The sequence below is a fragment of the Psittacula echo genome (genome assembly GCF_963264785.1).
Source record: "Psittacula echo genome assembly, chromosome: 6".
NCBI classification, from domain to species: domain Eukaryota; kingdom Metazoa; phylum Chordata; class Aves; order Psittaciformes; family Psittacidae; genus Psittacula; species Psittacula echo.
Window position 1 is genome coordinate 62,921,499 of NC_137743.1, and position 21,742 is coordinate 62,943,240.

At 36.6% G+C, this 21,742-nt stretch overlaps 1 protein-coding gene across 1 annotated transcript in view; it reads right to left on the minus strand.

Moving 5' to 3' along the window:
* Positions 1 to 21,742, minus strand: part of KCNH7 (potassium voltage-gated channel subfamily H member 7) — a gene marked incomplete at its 5' end in the record, with an annotated part of 242,614 nt that overhangs the window by 12,579 nt on the left and 208,293 nt on the right. The window contains 3 exons of the mRNA XM_080620270.1: positions 11,382 to 11,481; positions 14,133 to 14,338; positions 18,642 to 18,894. Of these exons, the coding sequence (XP_080476396.1) occupies positions 11,382 to 11,481; positions 14,133 to 14,338; positions 18,642 to 18,894 (559 nt within the window). The remainder of the gene's footprint in view (positions 1 to 11,381; positions 11,482 to 14,132; positions 14,339 to 18,641; positions 18,895 to 21,742) is intronic.

The window sequence follows — 21,742 nt, forward strand, 5'->3', positions numbered from 1 at the left end:
CCTGGGGAGACAGCATGATTTCCCATCTGCTTTGTGCTAATTACTAATCAACACAGCTCTAGAATGTCTGTAGTCTTTGAAGCCTATAGCAGTGGTTAATACAACATCTAGTGTATTCCCTAGGTTTCTTCTCTGTTTTCTGGTCACTATAGGGAGATAAAACTGTGGCCTCATATAACCCTCTTTATCTGCACATAAAAAGAATGCAGTGTCTGTAGAGAGCACTCTGCAGGAGTCCAGACATCTGTGAACAGTGAGGGCAGGTAATGAGGAACAAAATAAAACTAATAACAAAGCAGACCTCCTGTAATTGTACCATCTAGAGTCTCTGAGAGCAATTAACATAGCACTGGCATGAAGTGACTTTATTTGGCTTATGTTAAGCAGGATTACTAGCTGTAAGTGATACTGGTGATACTCTGATACTGTGAAGGCATCAACACAGCTCTTGGGGTATGCTCACACTGGAGAGTCAAGTACCACAGAATCATAGAATCATACCATGTTCTCTGCAATCCCATCTCCAAAAAAGTACAAAACCAAAAGAAAGCTTCATAAGAAAATTCTAATGTAGCTCTCTCCCATGGCTTTTCCTTTGGGAATATATGGTCAAACACATACAGCCATGCTGCAGTAAATTGTCTTAATTACTTACTGCTTGACTGACTTCAACCTGTGAAAAAGACCTTTTAATGAAAGCTTGAAATTGCCATTTTTAGGGTAATTTTTTATATTCATGGGATTTTGTGAACTAACAGTAGCTGTAATGAGCACCCTGTGGAATACAAATCAATCAGTGGACTAATTTTAAGAGGAAGTCATTGAGACTCTAATAAAAAAAATTACATAGCAGCTGAAGTATAGCAGACTGCCTTATCTGTCATATTCATAGAATACTAAAATATCTAGAAACCAGAAGCCAGATTCTGCTAACAATAACACTGCTGTAAAATCAACATAATTAAATCGATACCTCTGCATTTAATCTCCATCTATAACAGAACAAAGGAACATATTCTTTTCCAAATGCTGTCCAAGTATAAAGAACTCACTGACAATAGAAGGAAAGCAGAGATCTGTTGAACGTAGGGTTTTGCCTATTGAAATCAGGGAAGATTTGCTCATCAGCTGATTGATTTAAAAATATACATCTTTGGCTTTACTGCCGTTGCTTTATCTGTTAGTCATCTGGCTACATGCAGAGAGTCAAGTTGTTTTCCTTTTAAAAGACTCTTATTTAATGATAATGATTCCTCTGTCTGGAGAATAATCCTGTGATACTCTGCACCTAGAGTAAGAATTAAAATAGAAACTGCATTTTTTATTTGGCTCTTCAGTACCTGATGATGGTGCAAGTTCTGTACCTCAGCTCGACACCTTAGCAGTGCCTCTGTAGCTCAGTGGGTATATGTTACAAATAATATCCACCTAGTGCTTAATTCAGAGTGTGAATTTCTCAAGTTTCTCCTTCTTCTTATATAGCCAGTCACTGGTTTGGAATGAATTTTCCAGAAGAGTTTTCTATCTGTGTATGCATGGATAAGTTCACTATGATTACACAGACTTCCAGGTTTCAAAATGTTTCTCTTCTCCTTTCTCTTCTGTTTCCAATATGAATGTAATCATTAAAAACCCCCCTCATCCTACTGTTTCCTCCTTCCTTTTCCAGTGATATAAATTTTGGTCTCTGACTCTGATTGCTAGAAACTATGTTTTGCTGAAGATGATTATTTTGTAACTTCCTGCTTTACCAAACATGTACAAACATAATTTACATTTTTTATGTGACTTGTTTTAGCCTGATATGTATTTTGGGCGCCTGCCAAGTTTACAGGCAATGTCCTCTGTTATTTGCTGTCTGCAAATTCCAAAATCTTCATAGTAATTGTCAGAAGGTTTGTGCTCTGCTTTTCAGACTTGCACTGGCAAAGGAAGGGAAGAAATGGGGTTGTCATGAAGGCAATGAAATATAGCTATGACATAGACTCACAGAAATAGTGGCATAAAATCCAGGTTGGTGGGATGGTTACCAGAGATCAAACAAGTTTCTTTTGTGTGTCATGGTCAGCCTGTAGAATTGTTTTTGTATTATTCAGACAGTGTCAGTCTGCATGATCTTTTTTCTCTTAACCTATTAGTCTGCTGCAAACAATATTGGTGAAAGTATCAGTAATGTATTACATTTGGAGCAGCATTGTCTAATATTACTGTGATATCATTAATCTGACTAGTTATATAGCCTAGTGTTTCAGAAGGTGGCATATTTTTACTCCCTTTTTCAGCCATCCAATAAAAGTCCCATAATATGCCTAGACAAATTCAGTTTTGTGCAGGAAATGAGGTGAATGACTTCCTCACCCCTGCAGAAAAAAATTTATAGCCCAAACCATGAAACATAGAGAATCCTTATCATTAACATGATCTGCCTAACTATAAATCTGTTCAGCAGATATGACATCTTCTCTTTCCTTTGAAAAAAGCTACTGTATTATCTTATGCGACACCAAGTACATTCTTTGGTAAGAGGAATGCAAACTGTGACCTAGAAGGAGGGACGGTTGATTGCTCAAAAGTTCTGCAGGTCTTCAGATTCAGATTACCAGCAAGTATTTTGATTCAACTGCTATTAGTTCTTTCTTGTGTGATATTCACAAATATTCCTGTGGTGCTCAAGATGCCTTTCCTACATATGAACAAAATATTTGCTGGTCATCATGACTATTTGTAATCTGTTCTTTAATTCTAAAATGCCAGTTACCTTGTCAGAGAGCAGGAAAATGCCTTATGTGCGCATCCGTGCACCACGGGGCAGCAAATATTTGGAATGAAAAGTCAGTAACCAAGCATTTTGGGTAGTATGTTAAATACAATACCACAAACAGGGTTGAAAAAATGCAAAATCTCAAAGACAACAAAAAATCAAAAGAAGTTGATGCATAATTTGAACACTGATGTTCAGACCATACCTATGTTTTCCATAATTTAGATGGGGAGCAGGATAAAATCAGCCAGGGAAAATGGTAATCCTTATTCTTGAAATCACTGCTTTTCACTTAGTGGTGTAAAACCAGTATAATCAACACACAGTATTTATGTAATATCAAAAGTTACTGGTACTGTGGAGCGAGACCAATATATAATAAGGGGTGATTCCAGAGAAGTCTACTCAAGTTTTATACAGGTTCAATTACTCTATAGAATGCCAATCAGGGACTTTAGGATTATTAAACTGCTAATTAAAATGCTCCTAATTATTTTTCCTTGCTCTTTGCTTCATACTTAGTTGAATATGAATGGTATGGAGTACGGCACTAAATATAACTGAGTGCCTTCTGATAGACTAGGTAACAGAAAAATATCAAAAAGAAGGAAGATGACCGCTTGTAAACATGAAAATGAAAAGCAACCCAGTGGCTGACCATTCAATAGACAACTGATGCTATGGTGAGGATAGATCTTTTTGCCATGTTTTTCATATATCGATGAATAAAAGAAAAAAGTAAATTTGCATTATATTATAACAATGAAATGCACAGGCATCATGTCTGACCCTTTTGTTCCTGTTGCCATCCTTTCTTTGAATTGGGTTTTTCAGACTGGGTCTCTTAACTGAGTCTGCAATTAACATTTTTACTTGAAAATTATGTTCATGAAGGACCTTCCAATGACAGACTTCAGAATGGATTTTTAATTCATAAATTCCATTAACTCTTTATTGCTTAATTTTGGTGAATTTAAAATCTTCAGAGACAAAACTACACTGATTTGCAAAGTCTTCTGGGAAACAGTATGAAGGATTTTAGTGGATCTATTTTCCCATGGGAGAAGGATATGAACTGCCCAATCTTTACAAATGCATGACAAGCAACAGAAAAATTTTGGACTCTGTAGTTGTATGTAACATTTGAGATGAGAGCTACTCCATTTTTGCTACCAGAAACTTTGTCTGACAATTAACTTTGGCCCTGTCTATAAAGATATTTAACCCTTCTCAAACATCATAAAGTACTATAACTTACCCTGAATTCACGTAAACAAACCTGACATTTTTAAATCTTGAATTTTTGTGCTTGAGTTCTTGTCTCTCAAAATCAACTTGGCCTACGCTCAGCCTCAGAGTCCTGATGTTGTATATCATGACATCGGGATGTTTGTCAAAACCAGCCTTAACTCATGTTCTGACAAGGAACATGTGCCAGGAAAGGGGACATCTGAAAGTCCATTCCAGAAGATGAACAACTTGAACAAAGCACTCTACCATTTTTCGGCTGAAGAGAAATTTGTCTGTTGTCAGACAGTCTTCTATTGCTGTCATGATCAGCTCAATTCATGACCAGTGGTTAGGGAAAATAAGAAATGCTACATTCATAAACATTTTTGAACGTCTTCTGAAAGCATAGCTTGTCCCAACATGTGCACATTACCAAGACATCCATGAGAACAAAAGAATACAGTAAAAAGTAAAAACTTTTAAGTCATAACATCCTTATAACTAACAACTCAAAGTGATAAGATAGCATCAATTAGTATCTCTAGAGGCTTTTCTTGCTCATTGGTGAAACATCATTGATGATCATAGCACTGTTCAAGTACACAGAATATCTAATTCTTAATACTTTTTGGATGGGTTTTCATGCTCGAAAACTCTATGGAAAAATCACAAATTTAGTGTGCATGAAAAAAAGTAGTTTGGAAGCTTTGTAAAATGCCCATTGGATAGTCTGAGAACTTCAGATCTAAATATTTCCAAACAAACAATCTGAAAAGGTAGAAATTGCTATGGTCAGGAGAAGTACTGGGTCATAAAGATCTGAAAACAAACTGTACTGTTAAAATCTACAGAGCAGTTTTTATAGCAAGGGTCTCTGAAGAAGAAAACTATTTACATATAACGTATAACACAGTAATAATGTTTTAGTACAGTGAGAATTAATATGAAGGCTGACTTTCATATACACTTTATTTGATTTTGTTAATCTAAATAATCACATACTATTCTGATTGTTAGTTGCACTAGAATTCACTTTTAAAAGTGGAAAGTTACATTTGCAGCTTTTTGGTTATAATTAGAGGAAGTAGTAAAGCACACGGTGCCTACTCAGTGATAAAGATATTTCTTCACGTTTGAGGAACACAGGATTATAAATTTTAGAATCAAAAAATCAATATAATGAATCCCGAAGAAATCACATATTCATTAGTAATTTAATTTAACAACAGTGCCAGATTTTTATGGTAAGATGAGGACTGGCTACATTGCTATTATTTTTCCTTCTGTGAACATCATAAATAGTTATGTCCTTCTACAGCATAATATCTAGCAGAACTTAGATGAAATAAAGAACAAGCGAAAATAGATTCTTTCCATCAGAGATTTTTGGGCATAAAAATAATCTTTTGGAACATATACAGTTATATTAAAGCTTGGCCATTTTCAGAACGTGTCAGAGACAAGTTCTTAAAGGTGCACAATCATTTCTTTGAGACATTTCTTAAGCTGGTAGAAAGGATTTATTTAAAGTTCCACCAGGTACAGGGATTTGTGTATCTATAAGTCCTTGTTCAGCACCTTGGTAAAGCAGATGTCTGTAGACCTGTCAGACCTTAAAATCTGAAACAATGCCAAAGAGTTACAATGGCTCCTAGAACCTGGGGTGTGGAAAACCTTGTATTCTTCAGTGCATGTTTGTTTTCCTCCTTCTTCCTCACTTTCACTCATTATGCTTCCCTTCAAATTTCCCATCTATCTTTAGGAACCCCTACTTACAAAATGTACTGCCAGATGTGTGCGTGGTATTTGACTAACACCAAGAAAAAATGATGCTGGTCTAGAAATTGATGCAGAAATTGATTCCTGTTACTAGGATAAGTAGGTTACTGGTGGTATTTTAGGAAAGTTAAACATTTTATCCTCCTGGTAGTGAAAAAGGTTTAAAGTTCTTGTTTTTCTGTGATTGTTTTTTGTGACAGAAGATTCCTTTAATTCCAAATTCATTCATAATTTGTGATGCCCTAAGTCTTCACTGGGGGACCTAAAGAAACGAAGTAGTGAAATTTCTCTGTTATAGACAGTCCTGGCAATTTTGCTGAAAGGTTCCAGTGGGTTGGATAGTGATGTGGAGGAAATTAACTGTTCTGGAAAGAACTGTTAGAATGACTATTTTGTCTCAGCGCTGCCTGTGAGAGTTTGGTAAATTAATGTGTCCTTTGTTGTGTTTCCTGTCTGAGCTATGTAGGGTTGGATGATTCTGGAAATAGGGAAAAGCAGAAACCTCCCCTGATCATCCTGATCTAAACACTGGCTAACTTTTCCATAAGGATCCATGTTCCTTTTTTTAAAATGGACTAAGAAAGGAGCTACATTTGAATAACTGAGACATATTTTAAAAGCCAAGAATTTCACAGTTAAAGTGTGCAATCCTTCATTTATTCTTTTGTGCCTTCTTTAGTACAATGAGATGAGATATGGATGGAGTGACAGCCTTATCTCTGAATTTTCTCTGTCTGGCTTTGATATCGACTTTAATGTTAGGCAATAATGGAAGGACAGTTCTTGCTTTATACTTCAGGAAATAATACTGTACTTAAAAAATCAGAAACAAAGAATTATAAACATGCATCTCAGAAGGATTCAGGGCAAAGGCCAAAGCAATTCTTCTATCAAGTTTAGAATTCTTTTTTACAAGGAATTCAGCTTTCACTGTAGTACTATTATTACCTTTTCTTTTTTCAAAGGATGGATATGGGTATGTGTGACTGCATACACAGTTTCGATCAGATTTGGCCTCTGGAAACAGCCTCTTTGGGAGCAACTCCTGGAAACAAGACTCTTCTGTGGAAGATCCCCGAGGTGGCTCCTCGGCACTGTGATAACAGCAATAACAATAATAGGAGCAGATGGGACACTGCAGTGATGGGCTCTCTAATGACCATATATGTACTTTTTGTTAGGGGTTTAATGCTGAAGATAAGATTTCGGGGACATGAGGTCTTGTTTCAAGCATATGCTGCCTGCCAAGATATTAGCTGCTTCCTGGTTGTTTAACTGCCCGACACTCTAGCTGAATAATAGAAACTCTTTTCTAATTAAGTCCAAAGAAAATGCATCAGCATAATACCAACAGTTTAACAAAGTTATGTAAGAGCTTCAATTTTTGTCCAGATTCTTACTCTACTTTCTTGCTGGGGACATAACACAGTGCTTGGGTAAGTCATCTATTCATAAAGTAACCATTTAAATAAATCAGCTCATGGAAGGGGATGAGAATGGGAGAGAGCAGGGACATGGGAGGAGGGGGTTGTTTTCCCATTCTGTCAGTACTGCTTCACCTCATACTTTCAGGCAGGAGAATCAGTCCCCGAAAGATTTCTACATTGCCAGCCATGGCCTCTGGCTAACTTTTGTAATAAAGCTATGCTAATATGGCTTAGCTTCTTAGCCTAGGTAGTACCTACAAGCGCTGCACACTTAATATAGCTATAGTGATCAAGATTCAATTAGAAGTTTATTAGAGCTCTGGCTTCTGTGCCTACTTTGAGAGTAGATCAGTAGGTAAAAAGTCTGGTAGAAGAGCACAACTCTTCAAATACAATTAAGTACTACATAAGTTTATTTAGCTAACAATATGCTAAAAATGAAACTCTAAAATGAATTTTATATCCCACTTGATTGTTACATTCTGTGTCAACATGAAATAATTGTGTAATAAGATTTCACAAGAACTTTCTTTTGTGGTCTTTTAAAAACACATCCATGAAAACAAAAGTTCCCCGTAATGAGGTCCCTTGGTGAGCTGACAAAAGTTGAAGTATTGCTAGCTACCTATATCTCTGGTTAGTCTTTTAGTCCTTTCAGCTAAAGGCCATGGAATGATCTTCTTGTTTACGGATCACAACTGAAAACCCAGAATAAGGATTTATTTCATTGAGGTCATCATTACATTCCCAGTTAGTAAGTCCCCACTGGCTTATTTAACCAGTATTTTAATTAATTAGAGCCAACATTAACAAAAAGTTAAAGAAATGGCTAGCAAGAGTAATAACGCTTGAACCCTAGAAAAATCTTTTCAAAGCTTCATTTTTTTCAAGCTCTCAGTGATCTTACTTACACTCTTTTGTAACTTTTGCATCTCTCACCTGTATGTTTGAATTTCATATTGATCTAACCAATTATAGTTATGCCCTGTTCAGCATGCGATAACAGATCCACACTCAGACACAGCAGAGCAAAAGAAACTACTTGTCCCTACATATTTCCCTTGAAATTCGCTAACTCCCATAGAACTACTAGAGGAAAATGAGAAATGGGCAAGAAAGAATTGCATTGTGCACTGCTAAAAGAGACAGCAATATAGATGGAGCAGCCTGTTGTCCCTTAGTTTTCAGCAGGAGACTAACTTGCCAATCCAGATGACAGCTTTGTTTGGAACTGCTAGGCAGAAATCCTGCTCATTTTAAGCAGCCATAAGAGAGTTTCTTGACTGACTGCCAAGCATCTATGGCAACTGGCTAAGGCTGAACCTGCACCTGTGCAAGGAATATCATCCATTATGCTGAAAGACCAGCAGTGAATTTCTTTTGTGTGAGAGCAAGAACAAGCTGGTATGAAGTATCTGTTAAATTTTGCAGGGGACCTCTTGTGGTATTGCAGTCCTTTCTGGAAACCAGAGAACAAACTGGTCCCTCAAGTAGCTTTATGCCCTTTAAAATCACATTATGGCAGAGCCCAGTGTATTAGCTATCAGATTTTGTTGACACAGGCAAAAATGGTGGAAATATGTGTAGGTGGAGTGAGAAGGTCTTGCATGGAATTGGAAAATTTATGGTGCTAACTGCAGATATATAACAGAGAGCTGCGTTGATTTTGTTTAACCCCTGACAAAACCTATGCAGAAAGAGTTACCATGGCAACAAAGTCCAAATCAGGCTAGCATGAACTAAGGGCTGAGATAACACAATCCCGTTTTTAGCACTCTAAAAGGGAGAAAATCACTAATAATCACAGTAAAGACGGAAACAATATAATTTCAAGCTGCATAATATACTAGTAGGTCAACAGCTGAAAGTTAAGAATGCCCACAAGAAGACCATTTGATGGACAACAACCCTCCCCTCCAAAAAAAAAATTGCAAATCAAGATGAATTTAGTGAGGTGTAAAATATCAACAGAAGAAAGTCAGAATGCTGGGTGTCTCTATCCTGTCTGAAGTATAGTTCTAAAGTTTTATAAGAGAAGATAGTAATAGAAAAAAGGGGAATAGTTTTAAACTGAAAAAGGGTAGATTTAGATTAGATATAAGGAAGAAATTATTTACTGAGAGGGTGGTGAGACACTGGAACAGGCTGCCCAAGGAAGCTGTGGATGCCCCATCCCTGGAATTGCTAAAGGACAGGTTGGATGGAGCTTTGAGCAACCTGGTCTAGTGGAAGGCATTCTGGCCCATGGCACAGGGGATGGAACTAGAAGATCTTTAATGTCCCTTCCAACCCAGACCTTTCTATCATTCTACGATTCTATGGAAATCAAAATATGATTGTTAAAATTCGTTATACAACACATTTTTTTACTGTAGGAATACTGTGACCAGAAATGCATTTGCCAGATATGTGTTCAGGAAATCTATTATATCTACTCCAGTTCTTCTGAGGCACTCTGGAGGATCATCCCTAAATATATATCACTATAGACCAGTTATGGTGGATCAAAATATGATGCCACTCCCTTCTATATCTAAAGGGATGAAATCAATAGAATATTATTTTACAGGCCACTAGTAATATGCAGTATACTCTGCAGCCTCATACAGGATGTTGGAGGAGCCACAGAAAAGTGACACTGAAGGTCTATGACTACGAGGTGTCTGCTGTGGCTATGGCAACATATAGAGAATCTGAAAAGGTACCAGAGAGGGGCAGTAAGCCAGTGTGATTTACACAATTCTCGGCAAAGGACTTTTATGCTTTAATCTTCTCAGACAGACTTCCAATGTACCACACTTCTGTCTAACTCGGACATTACCAGATACTATACAGTCATTACCAGGACTAAGGAGCTTGTTGCTAGTCTTGTCTCTTCTTCCCCAGTGATGCAAGTTGTTTTTTTTGTGTTTTTTTTTTTTTTTTTTTTTCAAAGATAAAACTGTGGGAAATTACATTATTTCAAAAGTAATTCAAATAAATATCTCTGAGAGGATGTTCGGTGTGATCTACTGGGCAAAACCCATAAAAGCATAGGGGTCTTGGTACCAACTGACACCTGAGAAGGCCTATTTGTAATTCTGCAGGAGACACAACATGAAGGATCGCTTCTATCTTGACTAGGTGGCAGCATATGTTTTCTGATAAGAAATATGAAGGCTATTCAGGCAAAGCGCCTCTGTCAACAGATTCTTTGTGAAGAGCAGATTGAACGTTTCATGGGGACGTTTTCCTGACAGATTTGTTGTCAGCCTTGGCTTTCTGCCCTAAAGACACTTCTTTGATTGAATGGCAATGTCATTGTTCTGAGTAGCCACAGTCTGGATTAGTTTTCCTTCATCGAGCATTATACCTGCTATGTATGTTTAAAATGTTCCCATTTATTATCAGCTACTCTGAAACTATATAAAATGGTATTATGCTGCATTTAGAATTGGGGTTTAACTGTGGAGTGTGAAAGACAGACATACTAGAAACAGCAATTTTCAGACAAATCATTGGACCGTGAAACTGTAATCTTATTGAAGGAATTGTGCTTTCCCTACCATGAACATGAAAATTGTGTGAGTATCAGTTTAGCTGTCTTCATAACTGCTGCTGTCTGACCACAGCAACTCTCTACAGTTCCTGGTATTTACAGTATTGAATACTGGTGACATAGTTTAATATTTCACTGAATTTTCTTTCATTAGGATTACTCCCAAAAGCCTCTAAGATGCATGTAAGCACAGAAGATGTTACCTGAACTCTTGCCAGGACAACCATTTACACATTACCACATGAATCAAAATCTGACCATGGTGAACCTACTGCGTCCTGAAAACAAAATATTTTAATTCTAGGGAGAAACACTACCTAGCATCAAGTTCAACAAAGCCCTTTGCTAAGGGAATACAATCAGTGCTGCTAATCAATAATGCAGTAGATTAGCTTCTCAAAACAGTTTTAACCATGGTGTCTCAGAAAAAATGTATATTAAGCCATAATATACATATATGTTGGTACATCTCCAAGCCAATAAGATAGCTTAGTATTTGAACAGAATGTGTTTGCTGCTCAGCTGAATTCTCAAGAGCTGCTACAGTAACAGCCAACATGGGACCCCCCTGTACCTGGCATTACCAAGTAAAATATCAATGAATAATGAAGCAGTGCTGTCTAATGTAAGAAATGAAGTTAATTACCTTCCTCTATTTCACTTTGAAAGGACAATTTCCGTCTTCGTAGTTTGCAGTTATCTCCGTCCGTATCATGAGTAGTTTGTGATCTTATTATGAGGTCAGACTTGATTAATGAAATATGAAACACAATGACAGATTAGTCCCATCTAAATAGAATAGGTTTTCAACTGGTGATTGACTGTTAATCGTATTCAAGCTTTAAGAAAGGTAATATTACACAAATCAGAATTCATCAACCCCTTCATCCCCAGTTAATGGCATTGCTCAATGCTAATGTCAAAAAGTTCATGCCACTCGAGCAAAACCATCAATGTCACCACGTGATGGTGAAACAAAAGTGTTCTGATAATAAGTTTACATGGAAAGACATGAGTTTATGTGTTACCAATTTTCTGAACTTGCACAGATGTGATTTAAGTAATCTTAGAGAAATTAAAGAGAAAGAAATTAAATAACCTCTAACAAAGACTGTATACTATTGCAAGAAGTAATGTGGCAACTGATTGCAATTAGATTTATATTTAACTATACCGTAATGATTATAAAGGTTACATTTTACAACAATAAGGCTTGCAAACACCAGATACTTTACCCCTCATTATTTCATCTTTCTAGACCCTCTCTTCCTCTCTTATCAGGTCCAGTTAATTCAGGTACTTATTTTCGTAGCAGAATACCATGTCGGTTTTATCTATCCTTCTTATAGAAGATGATTTTGTTTCCTCATGATAATTACAAGATACATTTAACTCTTTTTCTACTTATTTAAAACCGTGGAATTTACAAATAAGCAAATATAACACCAGTTATGCTCTTTGTGTACATACACATGGCATTAGCTTCAGCCTACTTCCCTGTGCTAGTGAGGTTTCCCGTACCACTTAAGTATGCAGATTTACATGTGGGAGAAGGGCAGAGGGAAAGAAGTGGGAAGTGTTTACATCTTTCTCTATTTCCTTCATTGTAAACCTGGTGGGTAAGGTTTTTCAGTGATGGCCCACTGGTAGAAAACTGCAGGAGGAAAAAGGCACTTTTACATAAATAGGAGCACAAGAGCAGAATTTGAGGCAGAAGCATCTATCATTCTTATAATAAATCTGGATCTGAGTGATGTTTTGAAGTCCAGAATGTGGTCATCACTTCTTTTGGGGGATGATTTTCTGGATTGCAATAGATAGTGGAAAGCAAGTGGAACTGCTAGGGAATGTTGACTTAGCAAGCTCAGAGTCATGGGTGAGCCTGTCCTCCCTTCCTCATCTCTATGAAGTCTGGCAATTTTTTCATAGTGCCTGGTACAGCAGTAAAAAATAACAACTGAAAATTTTCTAAGAAACATGAGCAGTGAGGCCTTTCTTTGTGTATTTTACACCACAACACAGAGGATAGAGTTTTCTTTCAATTATCTCAGATCTAAGGAAAAAAATAATGATAAAACATTGATGACAATGTAATTGCAGGAAATAATTGCTCAGACTAAAATCATTAACCTGAATTTATCTTCAAGGAATTTTTCAAATATATGAACTTTCAGTTTTTACTTAAATTTATCACTAGACTAGGAATTCATTTTATTATATTTCACATGCAATTAATAATGATGGCCTTTTCAATAAACACAAAAAAAGATTACTTTTAAAATAAAAAAATAGAATTTATCTTTTATTTTCAGAATGATATTTTATTAAAAAAAAGGCTCAGCATTAGAAAAAGTGACATTTCTTGTCAGAAGTTATATTTTTTTAGATTTTTAAACTAAAGATCTACATATGATTAGCAAAGATTTCCCTATCATCTACAGCCCAAACCTTAGTATTCTTTCCTCCTTGTTTTTCAGAAGCCTTTGAGGCCAAATTATTTTAGCTCCTTCTCGCTGAGCCTTTTTTCCTTAAAAGTATAGTCAGAAAACACAAAACAGTAGTATCTCATAAATAATGAAATGTAAACTAGTCATTCTGTGGGCAGTATAGTACATGTTCATGGCCAGTGCTGGTGTAACCTGCAACATTCTAGAGAAAGTTTTAGCCTCAGTAGTAGCACGAGCTGGGCAACAGCTCTTTCCCTCTCCCCTGCTGGCCAAACCTCTCCTCTCTTTCCCAATTCAGACTGATCCTGGCAGTCTGAAAGAAGGAAAACCGGGTAGTTTTTCTACTTCCCTGAAGATATGATCTGTGCAAATGGGGACACTTAAGACAACCACTGTGGGAAAAAGGGACCATGAAATCCCTGCAAACCAGAAGACTGAGTGAAATTTGAAAAATCCCTTGTATGCTTTTAGTCTCCTAGGAGGCAGGGTGCACTCCAAGATAACAGAATTAACAATTTATGTTTGAAAGGCAATTAAATATTTTCTATTGTTAGACACAAAATGAATCTGGATAATCTGATTTATCTCTATTTTAAGGCTGTATAATAATATTTAGTGTCAAAAGTTCCCTTTGTGGTGACCCAGGCTATAGTCATCTGAAAAAAACATATTTTCCAGGGCTTTCGCAAAATATCCGATATTTAAGTATAGCACAAAATCCTGTTGGATTAATATAATCTGAATAATTTCATTGACTTCTGTTGAGCCTAACTGACCTCAGTAGGAGCAATAAGGTGAGTGTATTTTTTTTTAAATAGGATTTGGCCTTAGCTTTTAGCTTTTAATTTTGCTAACCTTGTTTTCTTTTCAATTGTTGTTTTCAAGTTCTGTTACTGTGGGACAGATTCAGTCCAAAGTTAAGAAAAACCAAAAAAACTTATTGTATGTACCTTTGCAGTTTCATCTCTCAGATTAAAAGTCAGCTCTAGATTGGTGAGGAAGAGATCAGAAAATTCAGGGTACATGTCCAAAACTTCTAGTAGATCTTCTCGCTGGATCTTATGTAAGTCACAGTAAGTTAAAGCTCTCACATCTGCATTTGACTTTCCTGGTTTTGCATAAAGATGTACCATCTCTCCAAAAATATCATTTTTCCCTGCAGAAAGAGAATTCAATGGAGTTTATTATTTTAAACAGTATTCTGGGCTGCATCAGAAGGACTGTGACCAGCAGGCTGAAGAAGGTGATCCTGCCTCTCTGCTCTTGTGAGACCCCACTTGGAGTTTTGTGTACAGTTGTGTTGTCCCCAGGATGAGAAGGACACAAATAGAATCATAGAATAGTAAGGGTTGGAAAGGACTCTAAGATCATCAAATTCCAACCCCCCTGCCATGGGCAGGGACACCTCACACTAAACCATGCCACCCAAGGCTCTGTCCAACCTGGCCTTGAACACTGCCAGGGATGGAGCATTCAGAACTTCCCTTGGCAACCCATTCTAGTGCCTCACTACCCTTACAGTAAAGAACTTCCTCCTTATATCCAATCCAAACTTCCCCTGCTTACGTTTTAACCTGTTACCCCTTGTCCTATCACTACAGTCCCTAATGAAGAGTCCTTCTCCATCATACATATAGGTCCCCTTCAGATACTGGAAGGCTGCTATGAGGTCTCCACATGGAGCTGTTGGAGCAAGTCCAGAGGAGGGCCACGAGGATGATCAGGGGGCTGAGTACCTACCATGTGAAGACAAACTGAGAAAGTTGGGGCTGTTCAGCCTGGAGAAGAGAAGGGGAAGGCTGCTTGGAGATCTCATAGCCTTCCAATATCAACAGGATACTTACTGGAAAGGAACTCTTCGTCAGGGACTGTAGCAATATGACAAGGGGTAAAGGGTTTAAACTTCAATAGGGGAAGTTCAGATTAGATATAAAGGAGTTCTTTACTGTGAGGGTGGTGAGGCACTGGAAAAGGTTGCTCAAAGTAGTGGTAAATGCTCCATCCCTGGCAGTGTTCAAGGAAATATATGAAGAAACTTCAAATATATTTAAGTAGAAAATAGCTTAGTTTTTATATTTTTCAGAGGGAATGCAAAACTTCCATGATGCAGAAATTGTTTCGAAGAACCTCTTCAAACATAGCTGCCTCTGTTTTGATATTATTAAAATTCTTTCTGTCAGTGTTGACACATTTCCTGTACCTGTTTGCTAAAATTGTCATCTCTGTTTGCTCATTTTCCCCAAATTTGCACCTAACCTTCATCAATGCAGAGCAGTTGCAGCCATAGACCAGTGAAAATATGCTATAAACTAAGGGCTGCAGGGCTTACCTGCAAAATGGTGTCTGGAGGGGAACTAGGAAATCACTCATGGAAGAGAATAATGGTCATAGCAACTGAGTAACAGTAGACTAGTTAAAAAATATGCAGGCGATTTTGCCTTTCGGTTAAGCATTTGTGGCTTTTATATAAGCTTACTAAAAGTAGTTCTGGTTTCTCCATTTTCTATAAAGGAAGCTGAAAACCGGGTGAGCAAGCAGTTAAAAGCTGCAAAAAATAATTTAAGGGCTGATTTCAGTGAGCATCTTAAAAAGCACAGTCAGTTTAGCTTATCAACAGGGAGAATTCAGAGGTAACTGATTATATTGCATATAACCTTATAGAGATGAAAAAATACTTGGAACTAAACACCTCTAGAATATGATAACGAATGCATAGCAAGAACTAATGGAAAGGAATTGAAGCAGATAATTTTATACTGGAAATAAAGCAAACATTTTTAAAAATAAAAATGATTAACTATGGAAAAAAAGCGCCAAGAAAAGCAATCACTTTTTCATCTCATTATGTCTTCAGATCAAAACCTGTTACTTTTGTTTCATCAAACACAGTTCATTAGACACAATGGATAGTTAAAGATATGAAATATAACAGGAGCCAGAGATATAACAGAGGTTAGCCAATATAATCTAACAGTCCTGATCTTAATGTTTATAAATGCAGAGGTTCCTATTCAAGGCATATAATGCCTTCTCTGCAACATGACTATTGAATGATCACAGTATTTTTATATCTTGTCTGCAAACTAAAAAAGGATAGGTTCTATGGTGTCCACAGCTATTGTATTTTCTAAAGATTTGGCACAAAATTGCATTAGACTGCATCAGTCAGTACTGTGGATGATTTTCTGGCAAAGAACGGCCATGTACCCAGATCAGCAAGTGCCTGCGTGGAGCTCGACATGGATCCAGGGTCATCCAAGAGCGAAGGAGGACACGAATAAGGGAGTGAGAAAGCAAGATAAGAAGGAGCTGGAATTTACTGAGCTGCTAAATTGTGGACTGTTGGCAAGCTTTGAAGGTCAGGTTCTCATACCTGTGCTTAACCAATTATATGCTAGCTGTTAAGGGCCTTAAAGATATGTATCCAACCACAATGTACCACATTACTGTAAACAGTTTTGAGCTATGGTATATAAGGAGCTGATACTTTGTATTAAATGGCTTTTGTCTGATCACATTGATCTCCAACTGAGTCCATTCCACGACATGGTACTGATGAGACCTTACTTAGCAGCATTAGACAGTGGCAACAAATTGAGGAAAACTTGGCGACAAAAGAAACATTTCTCAGAGCTCTGATTTCTGTGATGAAGTTGCAATACTTGTTAAGTATGAAAACTTTATCCATGCTACATCTGTTGGACTGAAGTCTTTTCAACCCCAGAGGATAAAGCATTGAGTGTTTTCTGTGTCTATTTCTATGTGTAGGTTTTTCAGAAAGAGGAATTAACTACAAATATTTTGCTAAGTATTGATAATCTTTGTTAGGCTTCCATGTCATTTCATTGCAAAGTAATTTTTGTTTGTATTATCTTGTGTTCTTTTGTAGCAGATTTATTGAAGATACCACAGATTTATTGACTGGAGTCAGCTATCAGGCAGGCTCTTGCCTCATGGATCCTGCAACATGTGGACTCACAGAGCAGTTCCTTTTGGCTGCAGTTGTGCACAGTTGTCTCACTTTCTGTCTGACCCACCATTCCCTGGCAGTTAGGCTCCAAAGTGCAGCACCTGGTGTGAGGAGCTATAGCCTGTAAGAGACATAATGGCATTGCTGCAGTGTGAGAGCACAGGGATCTGATGTGCCTAACATGCAAAACTTGACCAGTCTGCCTCTTTGGTCCAGGAAGAAATGGATGAGTTCATAAACTTGTCATTTATTCTTGATCGTGAGTGCTATAGAAATTTGCTTGGTTTTTTGATGTAAAAGATGAAATCCTCGATGAACCACACTGTTCATAATCAGTGGAAAACACACAAGTAAGTAAAAACCTCTCAGTGTTATACTTGCATGATCATCTCTTTGCTTGTGCCTGAAGTTGGCACAGCTGATGAAATGTAACAGCATGAGATGGCAAATTACCTTGATAACACCATCTAAACCTAGGGAAGGATTGCTGTAGGCACACCTGTGTATTTCTGTTCTTACATCCACCCTGCAAAGTACTATCAGAATATTCAGTCACAAGTCGATTAATGGCAACATACTGCTACCAGTCCAGATTTTGTTTCAGCTATTTTTCTGGTTTCAAGTTCCTACAGTGGATAATAAACAGAAAAGAGAACATATGCATGATGTTGCAGCTGGTGTAGGCTTCTGTACAGGCAAATCCTTCCTCATCTACTCAATTATTCTTTGTATTCTTATTACCTGATATTAAATTGGAGAAACAAATTAGTAGTCTTGTTTAGGTAGGTAGTGTTTTAGTTATTTTACTTTTAAAATTGCTGTGGCTAGTGATTTCATACAAGACCCATCACCAGGTGAGCAGGTGAGCTCCCAGCTGTACTGAACACTGCTCTGAGACATCTTCATTGGGAAAGAAAACAAGAAACTCCCTATGCTATACAAACAAGAATGTGTTAATCAGAAACATAGGGGAAACACGTGTTATTTCACTTAAGTATCAATCTAGATCAGATTACTCTGTTATTCTCTTCCTTTTCTATATGCTGTGGGCAGAAATAGACATTTCTGAAAACCTCTAGAAGGCATTTTGAATGCCTGAAGTAGACACATATTTTTCTCCAGCTAGCATATAGAGGGTCTGTGTGCCTCAGTACCTTCGTACACTGCTCAAGAAAAGGCTGTCCTAGACTTTGGTTCTTACACTAAAATCAGAACTGGAGTAATTTGATATCTTCTTTACTCAACTTGCAGCTTACCACTTAATTAGGGATAAATCAGGCTCATTACTCCTCTTATATCCAAGGACATGGGCGCTTTGGTGCACATGAATTGTTGCAGTAATGTAGACTTTGCTCCTTAAATTATTTCTCTTCTTGATTTTAAATAACAGTGAGTAAAAAGTCTACAATTTTCCTTCACCAGAAACAACAATGGATATTTGTTTTCAAACCCCTGATTCTTTTAACATGCCTTGTAGCAATCTACTTACCAAGAATGGCTACAACAATGTCACTCTTAAGGATTTCAATGGAGCCTCTTGACACAAAGTAAAGAGCAGTGAGAACATCTCCACAGTGCACTAAAGTGTCCCCAGGAGGTGCATGTGTTGTTTTAAATTTCATAGCCAAAGCTCGAAGACAGCCTTTACTGGCCCCCCGGAAAGCTTTACAATTCTGAAGCAAATTTTGGTTGAGGTGCAGACAAATGTCAGCTTGTAAGCATTCTGGAAAGCCCTTCAGGACCTGGAAAGATAAGCATAGGGATTTCATGTGAATAATATGAAAGTTGCTTTATATAATTTTTGTTTTCTTCCTGGACAGAAAGAAGTGACATACAAATAGAGGTGGCCCTAAGAGCTGTCAGAGGCTTACAATTCAACAAGTGCATAGTGTAATCTATATTGCAAAGTTTATACAACGTGAATCCTAATGTACATACTAGTGGATGTAGTGGTTACAAAATTCATTATTAAGATTTCTCCCAGTACAAGAAATGGTACTAAGGTATATGAATGAATATACTGCAGTTAAATAACAAGTAAGACAACTAATGGAAGACTCTTTACTGAATTTCACCTATTTGGACTAATATGTCTATTTCCTTTATATCAATTATGAAAGTACTACATTTAATAAGGAAGTTTTTTTTTTTGCTGAAGTAATCATGACATTTATTAAATGAGAGCTGTCTGAACAAGATCAAATATTTTTCAGAAAGACAGCATTTTAATGGGATTTTTCTGTTAAATATATTCTGCTTGCAAGTTTAGGATTTAGATTTTTATCAGAAAATGCAACGTGTACCAATGAAACAATGGTGTTATGCAGATTTACATAGGCAGATGATTAGTTCAGCAAACCACAGGGCTAGTTGCTATGGTCCTCGTTCATCCCTTACTTAGAACAATGGGAGTTTGCCTGCAGTAGAACCATGGGATTCCTCCTGGGTACCATGGTAACGTTAATTTTGTTTAGAAGAAAGAAGTGAGCTACTTACAACATGGTCATTATGTGTGAGCTAAATTGCCTAGGATCATATTACCTCTGATTCTTTTAGAATCAATAAACATTTCTGCTACTGACTTCTATAGGAGTTCTGCTCACCTTGTGACTGCCCACTGTGTTAAGGAATGGGCCTGACATTACTATGTACTACCCTTTCTTGCAGTTAAATCCTGTTATCTGCTAGTCAATTATATTAATTATATTATTATATTATATATTATATTAATTATATTATGCTTTCCCTGGGACCTGCTACATCTGTTGCATATTTTGAACGACGAAACATGAACTGATGCTACCAGTCTTACGAATGTGTGAACAGGATGTGTCTTTTTGTTATCAGAGTAGCCTATGAATTAATTCCTGTTTATCCTCTGCCCTGTTTTTCTATAAACACATAAATATTCCTGCACAGAAAAAAAACCCCAACAAAATCCATTCACTTTTTGCTACACTAATTCTTACTTCAGCACAATAAAGGTCTGTGCACTCACTCTGATTGCATAAAGATATTCACAACTCGTATCCCCTGCTAACAGAGAAGATGAACACATTTTTGGTATGAGGCTTCTGTCCACACAAGCCAAGCTATGGTTTACAAATGAAATATCAATACCTTTAACTGAGTTGAAATGTTTCTATGATTGCTAATGGAAATCAGTGCTGTGAAATAACAAACAGAATGTTTCAACACACATATATACAAAATCTTTATGAGCTATAGGGCATTACCAAATGAAATTTACACATCCTCAGAAAAAGCCAGCATTCAACAACAATAAGCAAAAGAAAATATGGTAAATGAAAAGCATCTGTGGTGCTGCTCTGTTTATAATATCTATCACACCACTAGAAACAGTTTATTATGCAATTACTTTTTTATTTTAATGTCATTATATTGAAATAAAAGTATTGTGGGTTGTAACAACTTATTTACTGAGTGATACTGACAAACTTGATGACCAAATACATTTGGTCAATGATACAGTCATGTGAATAAAAAAGACCTATTTTGAATTACTTCTTTTGTTATACATCTATCTGAATATGATTTAGAAGAGATCCATTTTTATAGGATGCAAAATAGGAAATACATTTTCAATTCAGAGGTACTTACAGGAAAAGGTATTTGAATTGTTAGAAAGACAGGAGCACAGCCTTAGTATAAATTGTATTAATTTTTTACATCAACTTCAGTTTATCACATTTATCAAGGGATTGTATTTTACCATTAAGCAAAAACCATGCAGACCATGTGTATTGGTTTATATTTCTGAAGATACTTTAGGTATTTCTTTAAAGAAACTAGTAATTTGATAATTAATTTATACTTAACATAAAACTGTTCTAAAATCATTGCATATCAGTTAATAGTTATTTATATGCCAATAACATCTGAAAGGTACTAGCTTCTATTCAGGTATCTGTGATTAAAATATCCCTGCCCCATGGAGCTTACATTCTAAAACAGATGTTATACATCAGAAAGGAAGAACATTTACTCTTTAATACCACAATTGTCAAATGGCTAGAAGGAAGACAGGTGCCCAAATAACATTGGTTTCCAATGGAGTTTTGGGCATTACTCCACTAATGCAAGTTTAGAAATGCAAGCAAGAATCTGATTTGAAGATAAATTTGTTAAAACATTCCTGTAGACAACATTACTAAAATAAGCTTACCATATCATGCACATTGTTTGTAGTTAAGTATTTAATTCAAGTCCAGCTGCTGACATTATACAGAATTTGATTTTTCCAAACTAAGTTATATGTTGTGCAGTACAGACAACCTCTTGCCAACCCAAGTCTCCAAAGTACATTCCCAATATTCAGATTTTAATTACTTTGAGAAAATATGTTTTACTCATCAGTTTTTAGCATGTGTTAATAAACAAGTATCTGATGCCCACAGATATCTTTGTCTGTGTAGAGAAGGAACAATTGTATTGAAAATAAAGTTCTTACAATGTGGCAGTCAGCATCAATATATTCTGTAAACACATACTGACAATGCTAAATATTAGAAAGCCATCCAATATTCAAAATCATATAATCTTTAAAATAATAAAATTCTAAATATTGAA